Raw genomic sequence first — 15,559 nt, forward strand, 5'->3', positions numbered from 1 at the left:
ACTCTTTACAAGACACCGTCGTCAATCAGATCGTCTGCAATTCCCCGAAGAGCGCCAGGAACTTGCAACGATCCCTCGCCTTCCCTCCCGCCTTTCGAAACGATCGGCGCCCGATTTTTCAGTGTCTTCAACAATCCTTCACCTTTTCATTTCCATTTCTTCAAGCATTCAACGACCGCAAGGTAGCCGCCAACATGCTTATTCCTCGTGCCGACAGGAAAGCAATCCACGAGTACCTCTTTAAGGAAGGTGTTCTCGTCGCGAAGAAGGATTTCAACCTTCCCAAGCACGGAGACATTGACGTCCGCAACCTTTATGTAAGGAACCAAAGAAATGCGACCGCAGAAACAGATACTAACATGTTCACGATCAGGTCATCAAGGCTTGCCAGTCTCTCACCTCCCGAGGCTACCTAAAGACTCAGTTCTCATGGCAATACTACTACTATACCCTGACTCCTGAGGGTCTCGACTACCTCCGCGAATGGCTCCATCTGCCAGCTGAGATCGTGCCTGCGACTCACATCAAGCAGCAACGCTCGCACGCTCCTCCTCGTGGAATGATGGGTGGTGAGGACCGTGAGCGCCGTGGCGGTGGACGTGGACGAGGTGACCGTGAGGGTGGATACCGCCGACGTGATGCCGGTGAAGGCAAGGAAGGTGGTGCTCCTGGCGAGTTCGCTCCTACTTTCCGTGGCGGTTTCGGTCGTGGCCGTGGTCGCGGTGATGCTCCTCCCTCTTAGGAAGAAGTTGGTCCCGCTGCGCAAATTGACTGAGGTCCTACATGGCAAAAACGAACATATCCGCGGACAGCAATATGTCCTGCAGCAAGCAGATGAGGGACAGCAATGCCAGAGTCGATGCAGGGTCGGACTTCTGTGCACACATAGATCTGAGACAGCAATGAGGGGCTTCTGATCGCCGAACATGCTGTCTTCAAAAGTCAGACATGGGATATCATACTTTTGTGGACATTCCAGTCAATCAAAGTCTCCCCTGTCCTTCCGCAATTTGTCCATTCTTAGAACCGACTGCAACAGCACACTGGCACCTGTGGCGCACTCCTCCTTCTCGGACCACTCGCTGGGATTGTGACTGACGCCGTCCTTGCTAGGGATGAATATCATAGCAGTAGGACAATGCATGTTCGTGCACACACTATCATGCCCTGCGCCACTGGTCATTCGCTGCATCAGACTGGCATGCCCGTCCCCAAGCACACTCGCAGCACTCTCCTCAACACACTTGATAGCTTCTTCGTGGAATAAGACAGCACTACTCGTGAAATCCTCCTCCATGGTGACCGTAGGACCAGGGGGACCGCACCAGGAAGACACATGTGTTGCATACCATTGACACAGATTTTGGACCCTCTTGACCATCTCACTTAACCCGTCGTCAGAAGGATGTCGAACATCAAGACTCATCTTGACCTGCCCGGGAATAGTATTGACACTGCCAGGTGATACCGTCAACAACCCAACAGTCGCAAGACCATTCAACTCCTTTGCTATGCTTCTGACTTCGAGCATGAAATGCGCAGCAGTATGTAGGGCGTCTGACCTGTGCTCGAGATCCGTAGTCCCAGCATGTGCTTCCCGTCCCGTAAACGTCAGAGTAAACCACTTGTAAGCCTGCACACCTTGGACGACGCCGACTTTCTGCTCGGAGACCTCAAGTTTAGGCCCTTGTTCGATATGCAGTTCGAAATGTGCCCCGATGGGTATCCCGCCATTGTAACTCGCCGGTACACTCCCCATGTACCCGATCCGTTCCAGTTCCTGTCTGACCGTCGTGACGGGACCGGGAGTGACGCTTTTCACATTCCACGCCGTCTCCAGTGGTATTCGTCCCGACCAGACGCCGCTGCCCATCATGCTGACGGGATACTTTGCGCCCTCTTCGTTCGTCCAGTTGACCACGCCTACTGGTCCCTCAGTCTCGATCCAATTGTCGTTGAGCACCCTGAGCATCTCAATGCCAGCGGTCACGCCGAGGACACCATCGAATCTTCCTCCGCTGGGTTGGGAGTCGAGATGACTCCCGACAAAGGTTGCTGGTGTATCGCCATTGTTCAAGCCAGGTCGAATGGCGAAGATGTTGCCGATTTGGTCGACATACGTCTTGCAGCCTAGCGACTTTGTGGTCTCCACAAACCAGTCGCGGGCCTGTTTGTCTTCCTGACTGAGGGTCAACCTTGCGAGACCAGCCGTTCTGATGTCTTCAGCGGGTGTGCTTCTCGGTTCGGTCCATTGGGCGGTTGAATGGATCGTGTCCCAAAGCCTATCAGGGCTTACTTTGAGGGTTTCCAGACCACCTTCGAAAAGCTCGGTGGTGCGCAATCTGCCATATGGGGTCGATGAGAATCTACGTGCCGACTGGACCAGATGAGGGGCTCGTCGGGTTAGTCGTTGAGATAGCATGGCTGGCAACACCACTACTGGCGGCCACGTAGGGTCGGGCACCTATTCGCCTACACTTGAGAAGCACCCGAACTTCTGGGATTCGTAGCTGGTTATGATGGATTGAGGTTATTGGGCATGTTGGTCATCATGGCTGTGTGTTGATTATCAGGGGGGCTCGGCATTCGGTAGGATGAATGTCCGAGGGTCCTTGTCTACATATTCGGCGTCCGAGATTGAAAGCGCCTACGACAAGCATGCAATATTTGACTATTGAGAAGATGTCGACCTCCTCCGATTCCCACTTGTATCCCTGGAATGCACTGACACCGGTGGGGGATCCTGCTCGGGATATCGTCGACATATCCCTGTATAGGGTCACGACCTTGGTGGCTCTCGTCTTCTTCAATAAGTCAGGGCACAGTCGGACTGGGAGATCACGAGCTGGTGTACAATCGTCCTACGTACTGCCTAGCAAGGCGCTCCATGTTCGTCAACGTTGTCAATATCCGCGGATCCGCAGGTATGTGCCATCAGACAACGCCTCGAGTCAGGACGACGCATGTTCCCGGGTGCATGGCACATCAACAATGCCAATGTAGCCGCGGCTGAGTCTCCTGCAAGCAAGGATTCTGCGTATGCCTCTTCATTCAGCCTTTGGCACTCTAAAGCCCACGTTCCCCATCAACATTTCCTGACAGAGCCGTCCGCTTCTCGACAACCCAGTTGAGTTTGAGAAGGATATGGCGCTTTGGACGAAGAGTTGTACTCATAGCCTCGTAGCTGTAGAGTGCAAAAACCCCTCGATGACAAACGTCTTACTCCCCAGAAATCAGACGAACACGCGTCGGGTCTGCTCAATGGGAAACGTTTTTGGTCTTTTCCATCGTTGCGTTTCCCGAGGTGGAAGTTTGTGCAATGGGGTTGTCTGGTGTGGCAGCATGAGAGCAGAGATAGTGGTCTCCTAATGTCTGCAGTGCATACCCTCAGCTCTTGGTCTCCCTCTCAACGCCGTAGACCTTGAAGAGTTTGTGTTGCTCGTCGGGTTTCACGGACAAACCCAGTGCGTCTTCGATTTGGTCGGAGAACATCAACATGGCCGTTGCGTTCAGCATGAGGGCGACTCCGAGGGCTGCACGTGTCTTCGGGGAAAGTGATTTGTAAGAACTGGAAGGAAAAGCCGTCAGCGCATCGTTTGGCTGGCCAACCTCATCTTCGGTGGACGGAATCAGATTGAAAATCACTTACGACCAGAGCGACATGGTAAACCTCGGGCACCAGAGCTCCAACGCTGTCACGCAAGGCGCCTTTACGATTGAGTGATTCTTCCTCGTATAACGCACTGCGGAATGTGCACCCTATGTTTCGCGGACAGATGCTGGCTGCGACCGCAAGTCAGAGCAGGCAATATGGAAGAGTAAGGGTAAACAGGACAGGTGAAGCGAGACCGGGGTGCATAAAGCCGATGCTCTTATACTGCAGAGCACAGAACCATCAGTGCGAAGACGCAGAGCAGCGGCACATCATTTGACTCAAAGCGCAACATCAACCCCTTCAGAAGACCGCCGACTTTTTCATTTCTTATTCTTATTCCCTTTCTGCTTACCGTCGAGCCTGTTTTCGGAAAAAGTGGCGCCGTCTGACACGGGTTGCAGGGGGTTGCATCGACGACATAAGGACGAGGTCCAGCAGGTTCGCAATCGTGGGTGACCTCACTTCGCGTCATGGGAACCGTACCGCGAAACCAATGACCTTCACCCTGTCAAAGGCCAGCACTATATTGCTGTGTGCGAACGACTCCGGAACAACAAGAAGGAAAGGTATCGATCTGCACCTGAAGTGCACATGCATGATACTGTACAACGAAAGCATACTCCTTCGCAACTCATGCGAGGCAAACTCCAACAAGACGAGTTGTTTGGTACCAGGATCTTGTTTGACTGGTCAGTCTCCTCCCGACATTGATGTGATTCTCGGCGCGAAACATGAACGAAGGCAAAGCTTCGGCGGGGTTCTCGGGTGCAGGGCTTGCTTCTTCTAGTTGGTCATGGGTGCCCCGTCCGCGCCACTGTTCCGGACGTCCTGGGAGAGTGCTCTGTGCAAAGCCTGGATTGCATAACCGCCTCAAGCAAGTAAGCAGTGGAAATGCAAGCTCATACGGAAGGCGGTCGACATTGGAACAGTGGAGGAGTATTGCGTTGATTGATCGTTCATGCTAGCGATACCCGTCAAGCTTGCACCGCTTTGCCAACCTAGGGTACTGCTCGACTGCGGTCTCCTGGTATCGTCGAACTGCTCGAATATGCTATCCAACAGGGTCAACCCGGTCCAGTTGAGAGTTGGTGCAAGTCTGTGGCCATGATGGGTAAACCTGCTCGGATGCTTGACTCAGAATCGCTGGCAAATACGCGAGTAAGTGGACTTGTACTCCCTAGAACGAATAGCCCAATATGTAGTGCTGCGAAACATGAGGATCTTTGCCAAAGTCGCCGTTGCTGATAGAGGTTTGCAGGATCAAGAATGATGTGCATCTATCCTGAAGTGCATCGTATACACTGGGTACTAGGCTGTCTTGGACATGGGAAGCTGACCATTAGTAGACCGACCCCGTCCAGCATATATCACAGCATTAAATCAGGTCGACCCCTAGGTGTCAGTGATGTAAATTCTCCCATGAGGTTTTTGTCATCCGTAGGGGCGTTATAAGTATGGACTATGGGATTTCGGGTTGGGCATCAGGATCATCGTGTCGCACGATTTGACAAGAATAATGCGGCTCTGTTTGCAATTCTCTACCCTATTTCCCCTGTCTGATCAGCGAGAGTTGGGCATCAACATTTGTGAAAGGACTTCCATGAAGATCCAGATTACTCGTCTGTAGTAGCTGGCGAGCTTGTTTCCAGAAGAAGTGGCAACGTCTAAAGGGAAGTACATGGAAGATATGAGTTCAAAATTTAGCAAGTTGGCAACAGCGGGTGACTTGACAGCAAGCTAGTAGGGCTTTACGTTACAGACGATTGCCTTCCCTCTTTTCAAAATTAACGCTCTAGCATTGTGTGCAAAAGACTCCGAAATGGCAGTGAGGAACAATATCCATTTGAATTTGAGGAGCAACAGCCATCAGGCAGTGCTCAGGAGAGATCGTTGAACATGGTCAATATCCGCCAGTTTATTTACAGTAGCTCTCGGGGGAATAGCCGATTGGGCGTTGAACCAGGGTGGACGCATTGAGTTATTGACAGATTTTATGCCTAGGAATAATGCCTATGCCAGCCTGACAGGTGCTTTGGCACATTCCTTTGCACATTCGGCAAGACATCAGGTTGCATGACACCGCCGAGACGGCAGGTATGATGGCCTGACTCCTGTCGGTCAAGTTGTCAGTTTGTGCAAGGTATAGACAGCCAAAGCAACGCCAACGGCTGTGCGTTTGTGGTACCCTCGTTATGATCGAAATGCCGGCGGTGACAATTCAACCCTTTGATATGCACAGCCTATATTTCCGGGATTTCCAGCAGAAGGCTCCTCTCGGGTTGTCTCAGGGGAGTAGGCTTTAGTGCTCCCTAGGTGGCAAGCCTGTCTGGAGAAAAAGTGGCACCGTCTGACCGTTGTAGCTCTTCAGGTTTAAATAGATACCTTTTCGCCTTGTCGTTCAGGAACTCTTTGCACAATGGTATAGCACATCTTGGCATAAGAGGAAGCCCATCAGCTTTCTCGTGCACTTGTACTAGCTTGGGGTCAAGGCATTCGCTGTCGCGACTTGCTGGACCATGGCCTTATATCGTCGTCGCACTCCGTGTCAGACGTTGCCAGTTTTTCTGGAAACAGGGTCGGTGGGCAAGCGCAAGCCAGATGCCTGAAACAGCCACCAAGCCGACAAATTGGAGACTTTTGACATGTTGCTTGTACGAGTCCTCCACGGTTACTTGCACGAGAAGAAGCTGTCAATTTGCTGCAGACGTCCATAGGAAGGCGATGCGGAATAGAACGTCCTGTGACAAAATAAATAGATACAAACGTCCTGATAGCAAAGGACTCGGTCTTCACTAAGTTCCCCCTAAGATGTGCTTCGTCGTCAATCAAGGGTACCCTCGTTCTTGGACCCCGGAAAGACGGAAATGGCAGTGTTCTCCGTGTGAGCTTTTGTGCGCACTTGAGTGATATGGACGGCGATCGCATTGCATTTTGGTGGTTTGTGGTGAGCAGTGGCAACAAAGGCCAAAATCAAAAGAATTGTTCAAGCGCCCTGGCTAACAGACACATACATACTGTGCAGCGCAAGCGAGTAGAAGGCGTGGTGTTTGCCGCGCAAGTGGATGTGGGATAAGTTCAGTTCCTTTAGAGTAAGCCCAGAAATCCGACTCCATCCCAAAGAGTACGAGGAGAGGAGTTCCATTTTTGCCTCGAATCTCCATCTTGCTTCCACTCTCCTCATTTCTCTCGAATTGTCCGCAGCCGACAGCAATCCTGACAACTGCCTCTCTTTTATCCGCGTACCTTGCTTTACGGGAATCGAGATCTTGACTGTTGCTGTTGTGTCTTCTACCTTTCGCAGCTGGGCCTCAAAAAGTTGGTGGAGTTGGTCGGGTTTCTGCTTTCCTGACTCGGATTCGGAGCTCTTCGTTTGTTGAATCTCATCTGGTGACTTTTCTTACCATTGGACATCATCTCCTGGATTTTGGCTGACGAAGACCACAGCACAGTGGAAATCCCGTCTATATTCCATCCGAAGCCTGCGAACCCTCTGTACCATCCACTTACGTGAAATATACATCGATCTGACAAACCCACCATGGCCACTACCGCTCCACCGACGCCGAAGCTTGACCGTTATGTGGTCATCCACGTGGCGACGACTTGTGATGAACATGGCGTCTATGTGACCAAAGACTCTGCCGAAGTGATCGAATTGGGTTGGATTCTGCTGGACAGCAAAACCTGTGATGAGGTACGTGTGGACTTGCCGGTCGAAAATAGGTGGTGAAAAAACCCTGAGACATAGTATTGACAATTGTGCCAGATCTACCGTGAGAGTGTCCTGGTCAAGCCAGTGAACACACCCATCACACCGCTTTGCAGTAAGTCCTGTGTCGGGAGACCGGAGATTCGCATGAACTGACCTTGTAATCACAGCCAGCCTCACCACTCTGACTTGGGAACATGTTCGCAATGCCGGTTCCTTCCGGGATGCGGTCACTCGATTCGACCACTTTGCTCAAGAACATCTTACATCCAAGAACCTGGAGTTCTCCTTTGTGACACTCGATGCCTGGGACTTGCGGGTTCAGTTGCCCCGAGAGGCTCGCGACAAGGCAGTCGTCCTACCCGCCTATCTGCAACACTCCCGAACCTTCGATCTGCGCTCAGAGTACGCCCGTTGGCAACAGCACCACCCCGAGTCCCTGCCGTTTGGCCCCAGCTCATTAGCAAACATTTGTGCTGCTCTGGAGGTGGAGCCTGTGCAATCTTCGGCTCCAATCAAGCACAACCTGCCTTTCCATCTGCAGGCCCTGGCACCTGCCTCCCCCCGTCGGGCAATGGAGGAAGCAGTCACTCTTGCCAGGGTTCTGCGAGGCCTCATCCGGAAGTCACAGCCTGCGCAGGAACATCCTGACGTCTTGACTCGCCCCATGGACGCTCGAGCCGATGTGAATGCCTTTTTGAAAGAACGTAGCAAAGTCCTCCACATGAACGGCCTGCCGCACGACACGACTCAGTCCGAACTCGAAAGCTGGTTTACTCAATTCGGTGGACGACCCATTGCATTCTGGACTCTTCGTACTCCAGACCAGCATAAGCCTACTGGTTCAGGATTCGCGGTCTTTTCTTCTCACGAAGAGGTATGTTTCACTTTCAGTATTGCCGCACCTTTATATCTTCCACCATCTCCCCCTCACCTCACTTCTTCTCCAGTCTACTAACGTGTCACTGTCTGTAGGCTGCCGAAAGTCTCTGCATGAACGGACGCGCTCTCAACGAAAAGGCCATCGAGGTCTCGCCTTCCTCAAGCCGAGTCCTCGATCGTGCCGCAGAAATACTGACACCTTTCCCGCCGAGTAAGAACAGGCCAAGACCAGGTGATTGGAACTGTCCTTCTTGTGGCTTCTCCAACTTTCAACGCCGGACTGCATGCTTCCGATGCTCCTTCCCTGCAGCGGGTTCTGGTGGTGGTGACCCATATGGCGGCGGTTACAATGCCTACGGTTATGGACCACCCCAGATGATGGGACATCATCCTCACATGGGCGGACACCATGGCCACGGCATGGGACATCATGGACGGGGTGGAGCTGGCCCTGTTCCTTTCCGTGCTGGCGATTGGCGATGTGGTGCAGAGGGATGCCAGTACCACAACTTTGCCAAAAATGTCAACTGCCTGCGTTGTGGTGCTCCACGCTCGGGTGCGGCTATCGTCGTTGATTCATCGTTCCCATCACCAATGGGACCACCTTCTGAGTTTGGCATGGGACCAGGTTCGATGGCTAGCACTCCGGGTCCAGCTCCGTATGGTGCTGGAGGAGCTGCATTTGGCTCGGGTGCTGCCTTCGGTCAGCCACCACCAAATCAGTACGGTTTGCCGTCTGGTATGGGAGGTCCTGGTGCCGCCTTCCCTCAGATGGGTGGTATGACTCCTGGTTACGCATCCAGCAACCTGTCTCATTCCTCCTTCGGTCCTGCTGCTCAAGCCGCTTTCAGTGGCGCGGCCGACAACATGGCCCCTGGCCCACAGAATGGTTTTTACGGGAATGAACAGAACGCCGATCCATTCGCATTCCTCTCCGCTGGTCTCGGCAACCTTAGTGTGGGTGACGAGAACCAGAATCCTCGTCGTAACGGTGGCCCTCAAAGCGCGAAAAGTCCGGCTTAATTCATCAAAAAGACCTGGATTTGCATTATCCCAGTGTCGTTCCCCGGCGTAAACTTCTTGATTCAGTAACGACTTCGACGACAGTATCATGTTGAGCAAGAGTGTTTACTTCTTTTACATCTCATGTACATGATATCCTTGCAGGTTCATGCACGTGTGTTTTGTTATCGTGAATATTGGCGGGCGGTGCTAGGGGTCGGTCGGGTTGGGGTTTTTTGAGCGAGGACAATGGAAAACAATCTTTGCATATGGTGGACGGACAAAGTAGACACTTGGCTTGCTCACTTCGCTGCCAGTACGCTATCATCGCGGCCTCGGGCATGACGAATCAGATCTGGAAGCAAGGCGGTGGGGGAAATAGGAACAATCGAGGTCTAGACAAATACTGGGCATGAATGAACAATATGGACAGAAGGAACGTTGCACTTGAGCAATGTGTCGGCATAGCGATGGAGCGGGCTTATGATAACTGAAAATATGGACAAATGGCTACCTAGGTATGATCAGGGTATGTAGTGGACAGAAGAAAGCAAATTGAGCACTGTATCACTGGAGATATCATCGCTGTTGGTCATAGACATGGACGACAAACTGTAGGTTACGGTGCTAACGACTAGTGGTGACTGACAGGCTGCGAAGCAATTTTCTGGACTGTATATTGATGGTATATCATGGAGACTACGACAGGTGGCTTTCCTCAAGGGCCGAAGCCCGCTGTTTGGGTATTGGGAATTCTATGTAAAGCATGTAATTTTCAAGTCTTGTGCCGGCATGTCCCACACGTATTGCTCGACCATCGTAAAGAACGACGTCGAGAAAACCGCTATCAGCGGCATCGTCATCTCGAAGCTCCATATAGTGTTGCGGCTCTTCACTCCCTCCACGACTTGCCATGATAATACTCGAGAAAAATGTCAACATCACCGGGCCTCCTCCTCCTTAGAACATTCCGGAGTACATGAAACCTTGAAAGTCCGATATCGCGTGCCCAGAAAGATGTTGGCTCACAATCTGCAGGCAAAAGCGCCTCTCCAGGTGGAAGACCCAACCGTTCCAACACGTGTCTATAGGCCCAAGGACCCGGAACCTGACTTTCTGATTCCTTCCCTGCGAAGCTGAAGACGCCTGGCCAACGATATGTGTAACTAACTCTGTACCTGCGCCTGCGTCTGAGCGTGGTGGACAACACTTTGCAAAACCTCACGGTCACCAGGCTCCAGGATTGAGGTCAAGTTCTGGTACAACTGAGGTTGCTCGGACTGAAGCCTACCCAATGACTCCTTGAACGTACCATAAGGGTCAAACTTGTCGAGCGGGCTCTCAAGTAGACTGTCCTCGTCGAGGATACTATCGTCGTCGTCGTCCGCAAGAGCACCGAATTTCTTGGCTTCTTCACTAAGGAAGTCAAGGTATGCTTGTGATTCATCCTTGATGTCGCCCTTGGTATCAGGCAAAGACGCAGCGTTGACGTTGCCCCACTCCTGAGCTGGCTCGCTGCCTGGCTCATCGGCCCAATCCTCTGCATCGTCGTCGGAGGCATAATCGTCGGATAGCGTGTCGCTAACACCATCAGAAGCTTTGACAGCGTCCTCGCGTTGCTTCAGTGCCGCGGGTAATGTCCGGAACAGATATGTTGCGCCGGTCAGCAATCTAGGCCAGCCGGTCTGTACGGACTGAGGCACCTGGTCGGCATGAATGGTGAGAAGAGCGGAAATTGCAGCAATGCAGAGCTTCTTGTCGTGAACACGGCGGAAGGAGTCGATGCTACCGAACCATATAGAGAAAAACTTGTTGGTCCATCCGTGGGCTTCGAGAACCTGCAATGCCAGAATGGGGTTGTAGTAGACGGCGTTGATGACCATTTTCAGAAGGTGTATCTTATAGCTCTTCATGATCGTCTTGTGTTGAGACCCAGTAAGTACTTCCATGGGAAGAGTCACGAATGTTGGGATGTAGCTGTCGATTGGACCACCTCGAAGATTCAGCATCATGGCCTCTGCAAGTTTGCAGCCGCAAATACGGTCAACCCCTCCAACTTTGGGGTCGGCAAAGATATCTCGAACCATGCCTGCTATGGCGGCGAGATAGGGAGGGTGATTGATTAGTCTTTGCTGGCCGTATGACACGAAGTTGTCGAGGGCTGGGAGCATATCCTCAAGATACAATTCGGCGCCATCTTTGAATGTCTTGTGCATGAGCTCAAACGCTTGCCACATTGTGTCGGAAATGGACTTGGAAGCAAAAGTACAGGAGTCGATGATCTCAAACACTTCGTTGTAAAGATCATAAAGTTTGTTCTCTAGGGTGATAGTAATGACAGGCATGAGGATGGTTTCCAGAAGAAGGAGAACGTCCGGAGTAGCCTCAAGCGTAAGGATGAGTGTGCCAATCGTCTGCAATACACCCAAAGCAGCGATAGCCTTGTCGTCGAGATAGTCACCGTAGCCCGGGGCCTCGCCACTTTCCGCCGCCTTGGCCTCGTTCCGTTCAAGGATGTCCTTGATGATCCGAAGATAAGTGTCCCGAAGGTTCTCACTCAGAGCAACGGCAAATGGCGTCAGTTGCTCGGCAAAGACCTCGACAAAGTCTTCCATGACATTTGAGAGGGCGTCGACATCAACTTCATTCATTAGCTTGAGGAGTTGATGCATGATCTGTGGAATGTTGCTTTGCATGGCTATCCGGATTGCATCGTGCCTTATCAACGGCTGCAAAGCCAGAGAGGCCATGACCCGGACCGGCAATTCTGGGTCGGCCATGGATTCCAGGATGTTTTGATATATGACCATCAGATTATTCTGGTCTTTGAAATCAAGTTGCTCAAATTTCTCCATGGTCTCACAAGCCCTGGCCCGGAGGAACCCATGTGGAGACCTGAACTCTGGAAAGACATGTCGTACAAAGAAGTATTCGACCTGATCAGCAAATGGACTTTTCTTGCCCAATATCACCGATGCAAGGGAGCCAATCATTCTAAGAGCGCCCTCCTTCTCCCGGGGATTCTTCTGGTCGTCCGGGGCGGCCTCGTACCGTGTAACCACCTCATTGACGTATGAGAGGATTACATAGGTCTGCTGTTTTCGGGACTTTGTCAGAGCAATCAAAAAATTGGTTGCAGCCATGTCTGGCGCAGACACTTCCTCGTAAAAGTTGAGTTTGCGGTGCAGGTAGTCGGGAGGGTTTTCAGTGAAGAGCTCCATATCCTCATCGGATTGACACAGCACTGGAAAGATCAAGTGCTTGATCAGACTGTCCATGTGCGGCTTCAGCTTGTCCCACATGGCTTTTGGCTTTACACATTCCTCCAAGAAGATCAATGTATAGGATAATGACGGCTTGCTCAGCCAGTGATTCCCACTGACCCATTTCTCGATCTCCCCCAGATAGACCTTGAGCATTTCCGGCGCGAAATGTGTGATGAAGTTCTTGGAGAAGTCGCCATATTCTTTTTCTTGAGACGTTGAAAGCCCAGAGGGGTTGCCATAACGCACAAACAAACGATTGAGGTTTGCGTATGACCACTTCCTTGCCTTCCACCAATGATTGCGTTCTCGATCATCGAGATCCTCAAGCATGGCGCACTCGGGTGGAGTCTTGGATATAACGGTCAAGAATAGTGTGCACCAGTCGACAGTCGCCTGATGTGACTGGAGAGGTTGAGGCAGACCGTAGTAGACTGCGTGCTTGTAGCATTTGACACAGATTCTTAGCATCTCGCCGGCTTCCAAACTGTTCTCTAGTACGAGCTTGTTTGCTATGCCTAGCAGAGTGGGAAAAGCGACATTGACCACCTTGTCCAAGTTCGCTCTCTCTTCTCCTGCTCGGAACCGGTACGTTCGGCAGACGGCCAACAGACACTGTAAGCCCGCATAGACAGAGTTGGCATCTTGTGTGTTCATCAGTTGGAGGGTAATGTCCATTAATTCCGGCCATTTTGTGGGGAAATCGAACTGGAGGATGGTTTGGAGGATGGGGATGAGCTGTGCTCGGATCAGAGGAGGAGAGGTGGATAAGATGGGCAAGAGGCGGTCTTTGAAGGGCTTGCGTTCGGGTTCAGAGATGGGTTGATGCGGTGTGTTTTCGCTGTTCCATCCCCGCGATACTCGATTCTTCAAGTAGATGGTGGCCGACAACCGGATCCCGGCATCTTGCTCCGACTGCACAATGTCGAGAAGCGCACCGATAAAGCCTGGATGCTGTTCGGCTTGCTTGAGGTTCAACTCAGCTTGCTGCCGAATCGAGGCATCCGGGGACAGGGAGGAAGAGATCGTCGAGCGGAGATCCATGGTGCACCCTGAGCCCTCGAAAGGGCCAATACTCGACTAACATAAAACGCAGTAGGCCAAACAGATAACACAAAGTACAATACCGGGGGACGAGGCAGAAAATCGCGTTGCGTTGGAGGGCCACTATTTCCCTGCGACGAGGCCGGTTTCGATTATCCAGCGCCAAGGCTCAAAACTGAGAAAGGGGCAAGAGCCAACCAGCCAACGAGCCAGGTACGCCATATGGGATACTGATAAGTCTACGGGGTCAGGATGATTTCTCTACAGTCTGATATCCTCAATGCTGGGGAGTGTACCTAGGTAGTTATCGGTTGCAGAAATGTGCAATGTACAATTAAGGACATCCAGCCATACTACATCTCTCCACTACCGTTCGAATGCTTCAACGCGGCCAGATGAACCACGTAACCCGATCCTGAACCCAAACCTGGGCCTATGCGCTCCTCAGGCACTCGCCATACATCAAATTGCTCCATCAAGGTGTCCAGGAACAGTTCGGCTATGGCGTCTGACCGTAGTTGTTGAGCAACCAACACAATGGTCCTCGAATCCGGACCTCGAAGACTGCAGACATCCACACAAGTCTGGACCAGTGGCTTGATGAGGAAATCGTTGTAGACACAATCGCATAGTATTACGAGGTCAATGCTGTCCTGAGGTGCGATGACCGAGTTCAGATATTCGGCCTTGTCGATTTCCCAATCAAGCGCCAATGTTTTGGGAACGCTATCGGGAGATATTGTTCTTCGGGTATCACCCTTCTTTGACCTATTTGCACGATGACTGACGGCTGTGGCATTGTTGGTTATGTTTTCTCTGAGGTGTTTCATAACGTATTCCTGGTCCGTAAGCACATAAGACTTCACGAGCCTCGAGAGAACTAGGCCTAACAGCCCAGCCACTCCGCAACCGAGTTCGACTATTGTTGTGCCCGAGTGAAGTATTTCGACCTCTGATAGTAGCTTTGGAGATGATGCCAACCACGCTGCCAAAAGAGGCGTTATCTTCCACAACACCGCTCCAGTGGTGCCATTCCTCCTGCTAGAAGTCAGCAGCCCTGGAGACTGTTGTAGAACAAAGTCACGTCCAGCAATCTCGAGCTCAATGACCTTGAGATTAGAATCGACGAATCCAAGGTTGTTGCTGGGAATATCTTGACTGAACAGAAGAAAAGTTTCTAAATCTAGTTATTAGGACAAAACGCGCAGCAATATTAACCCCAGTAAAGGAAGTATATGTGTGCCTACCTTCTGATGCGTCTTCGATAGGCGGACCCAGATAATCATGGAGTTTCTGAGACGCCATGGCTGTCCCTTGCATGAGCTGAAAATGCCAGGCACATGCAGGAACAGACCTCAGCTGTTATATTGTCGCAAAAGACTGCCCGAGATAGAGAAGGCTTTCCTTTTCGCGGACCCGGAGAACGGTTTAGCCAGTCTTGTAACCAATAAAAGTGAAGTCCGTGGTCTGCAGCTCGCATGCAGCATTACTATCGTGGTACGTGATTGACATGGTGTAACGACTTCAAGGAGACATTGTGGGAGGGTCTGGGTCATGGGGCCCAGGCCAGTTGGGCCGGCATTGAGGTTTTGAAAACGCACATCAAGGAGTGAGGTGAAACGAAGGTATATATGGCCTGGGTGGGCGTTCAATACCCTCGACTGAGGGATGGTAGGGAGAGAAGATACTGTAAGACGACCCGGCAGATGTTTGAAAAGCTGCCTACTGTGCATCCATCGGCACCAGCGAATTAACTTAAGTGAGTAAGTGAGCTCCTGGTTTGCCACACCTCCAAGTGCCAGTGCCAACCTCCGCATTTCCTTGGTGACAAGACGCATCTCTGACGTATGATCGAGGTCAGCAGAGCACGCGGATCATCCAACATCCATCTCATCTTTGGACACTACTGAAACTCGGTCTCGATTATCATTTTCACAGCACTACTGTCACTCCTTGTCGCGCGGTCTAGGCAACATACACAGCCTCGTATTCTTTCATTCCATC

The 15,559-nt window shown here is 51.7% G+C and overlaps 6 protein-coding genes across 6 annotated transcripts; 2 read left to right on the top strand and 4 right to left on the bottom strand.

Annotated features, from left to right (window-relative positions):
• Nucleotides 1–194: 194 nt before the first annotated feature.
• On the top strand, nt 195–742 carry EDD37DRAFT_648889 (putative 40S ribosomal protein S10-B; the record flags this gene model as incomplete). The annotated part of the gene is made up of 2 exons (XM_062818077.1): nt 195–317; nt 374–742. The coding sequence occupies 2 exons, from the start codon at nt 195–197 to the stop codon at nt 740–742; spliced, it is 492 nt and encodes a 163-aa protein (XP_062672350.1).
• A 237-nt stretch (nt 743–979) lies between these two features.
• On the bottom strand, nt 980–2,422 carry EDD37DRAFT_562478 (uncharacterized protein; the record flags this gene model as incomplete). The annotated part of the gene is made up of 1 exon (XM_062813914.1): nt 980–2,422. One exon carries the CDS (start codon nt 2,420–2,422, stop codon nt 980–982), a length of 1,443 nt encoding a protein of 480 aa, XP_062672351.1.
• A 956-nt stretch (nt 2,423–3,378) lies between these two features.
• On the bottom strand, nt 3,379–3,838 carry EDD37DRAFT_348157 (uncharacterized protein). Its single transcript, XM_062811745.1, has 2 exons — nt 3,650–3,838; nt 3,379–3,568 (listed from the first exon to the last, which is right to left on the bottom strand). The coding sequence occupies exons 1-2, from the start codon at nt 3,661–3,663 to the stop codon at nt 3,388–3,390; spliced, it is 195 nt and encodes a 64-aa protein (XP_062672352.1). The 5' UTR covers nt 3,664–3,838; the 3' UTR covers nt 3,379–3,387.
• A 2,871-nt stretch (nt 3,839–6,709) lies between these two features.
• EDD37DRAFT_348217 (uncharacterized protein) lies at nt 6,710–9,330 on the top strand. Its single transcript, XM_062811747.1, has 5 exons — nt 6,710–6,744; nt 7,100–7,349; nt 7,422–7,479; nt 7,535–8,241; nt 8,340–9,330. The coding sequence occupies exons 2-5, from the start codon at nt 7,194–7,196 to the stop codon at nt 9,267–9,269; spliced, it is 1,851 nt and encodes a 616-aa protein (XP_062672353.1). The 5' UTR covers nt 6,710–6,744; nt 7,100–7,193; the 3' UTR covers nt 9,270–9,330.
• A 585-nt stretch (nt 9,331–9,915) lies between these two features.
• On the bottom strand, nt 9,916–13,758 carry EDD37DRAFT_576411 (armadillo-type protein). The gene has a single exon (XM_062814395.1). The coding sequence runs from the start codon at nt 13,553–13,555 to the stop codon at nt 10,415–10,417; it is 3,141 nt and encodes a 1,046-aa protein (XP_062672354.1). The 5' UTR covers nt 13,556–13,758; the 3' UTR covers nt 9,916–10,414.
• A 31-nt stretch (nt 13,759–13,789) lies between these two features.
• On the bottom strand, nt 13,790–15,294 carry EDD37DRAFT_627278 (uncharacterized protein). The gene is made up of 2 exons (XM_062816361.1): nt 14,803–15,294; nt 13,790–14,732 (listed from the first exon to the last, which is right to left on the bottom strand). Exons 1-2 carry the CDS (start codon nt 14,873–14,875, stop codon nt 13,909–13,911), a joined length of 897 nt encoding a protein of 298 aa, XP_062672355.1. The 5' UTR covers nt 14,876–15,294; the 3' UTR covers nt 13,790–13,908.
• Nucleotides 15,295–15,559: the final 265 nt, after the last annotated feature.

The sequence above is a fragment of the Exophiala viscosa genome (genome assembly GCF_022695815.1).
Source record: "Exophiala viscosa unplaced genomic scaffold EDD37scaffold_3, whole genome shotgun sequence".
Lineage (NCBI taxonomy): Eukaryota > Fungi > Ascomycota > Eurotiomycetes > Chaetothyriales > Herpotrichiellaceae > Exophiala > Exophiala viscosa.

Bases quoted from the DNA above. Each gene is read 5' to 3' on its own strand.
- EDD37DRAFT_348217 (XM_062811747.1), top strand. From the start codon at position 7,194: ATGGCCACTACCGCTCCACCGACGCCGAAGCTTGACCGTTATGTGGTC. The intron at 7,480-7,534 runs GTAAGTCCTGTG...TTGTAATCACAG, and splicing joins ACCCATCACACCGCTTTGCA to CCAGCCTCACCACTCTGACT. The intron at 8,242-8,339 runs GTATGTTTCACT...CACTGTCTGTAG, and splicing joins TCTTTTCTTCTCACGAAGAG to GCTGCCGAAAGTCTCTGCAT.
- EDD37DRAFT_576411 (XM_062814395.1), bottom strand. From the start codon at position 13,555: ATGGATCTCCGCTCGACGATCTCTTCCTCCCTGTCCCCGGATGCCTCG.
- EDD37DRAFT_627278 (XM_062816361.1), bottom strand. From the start codon at position 14,875: ATGCAAGGGACAGCCATGGCGTCTCAGAAACTCCATGATTATCTGGGT. The intron at 14,733-14,802 runs GTAGGCACACAT...AACTAGATTTAG, and splicing joins TATCGAAGACGCATCAGAAG to AAACTTTTCTTCTGTTCAGT.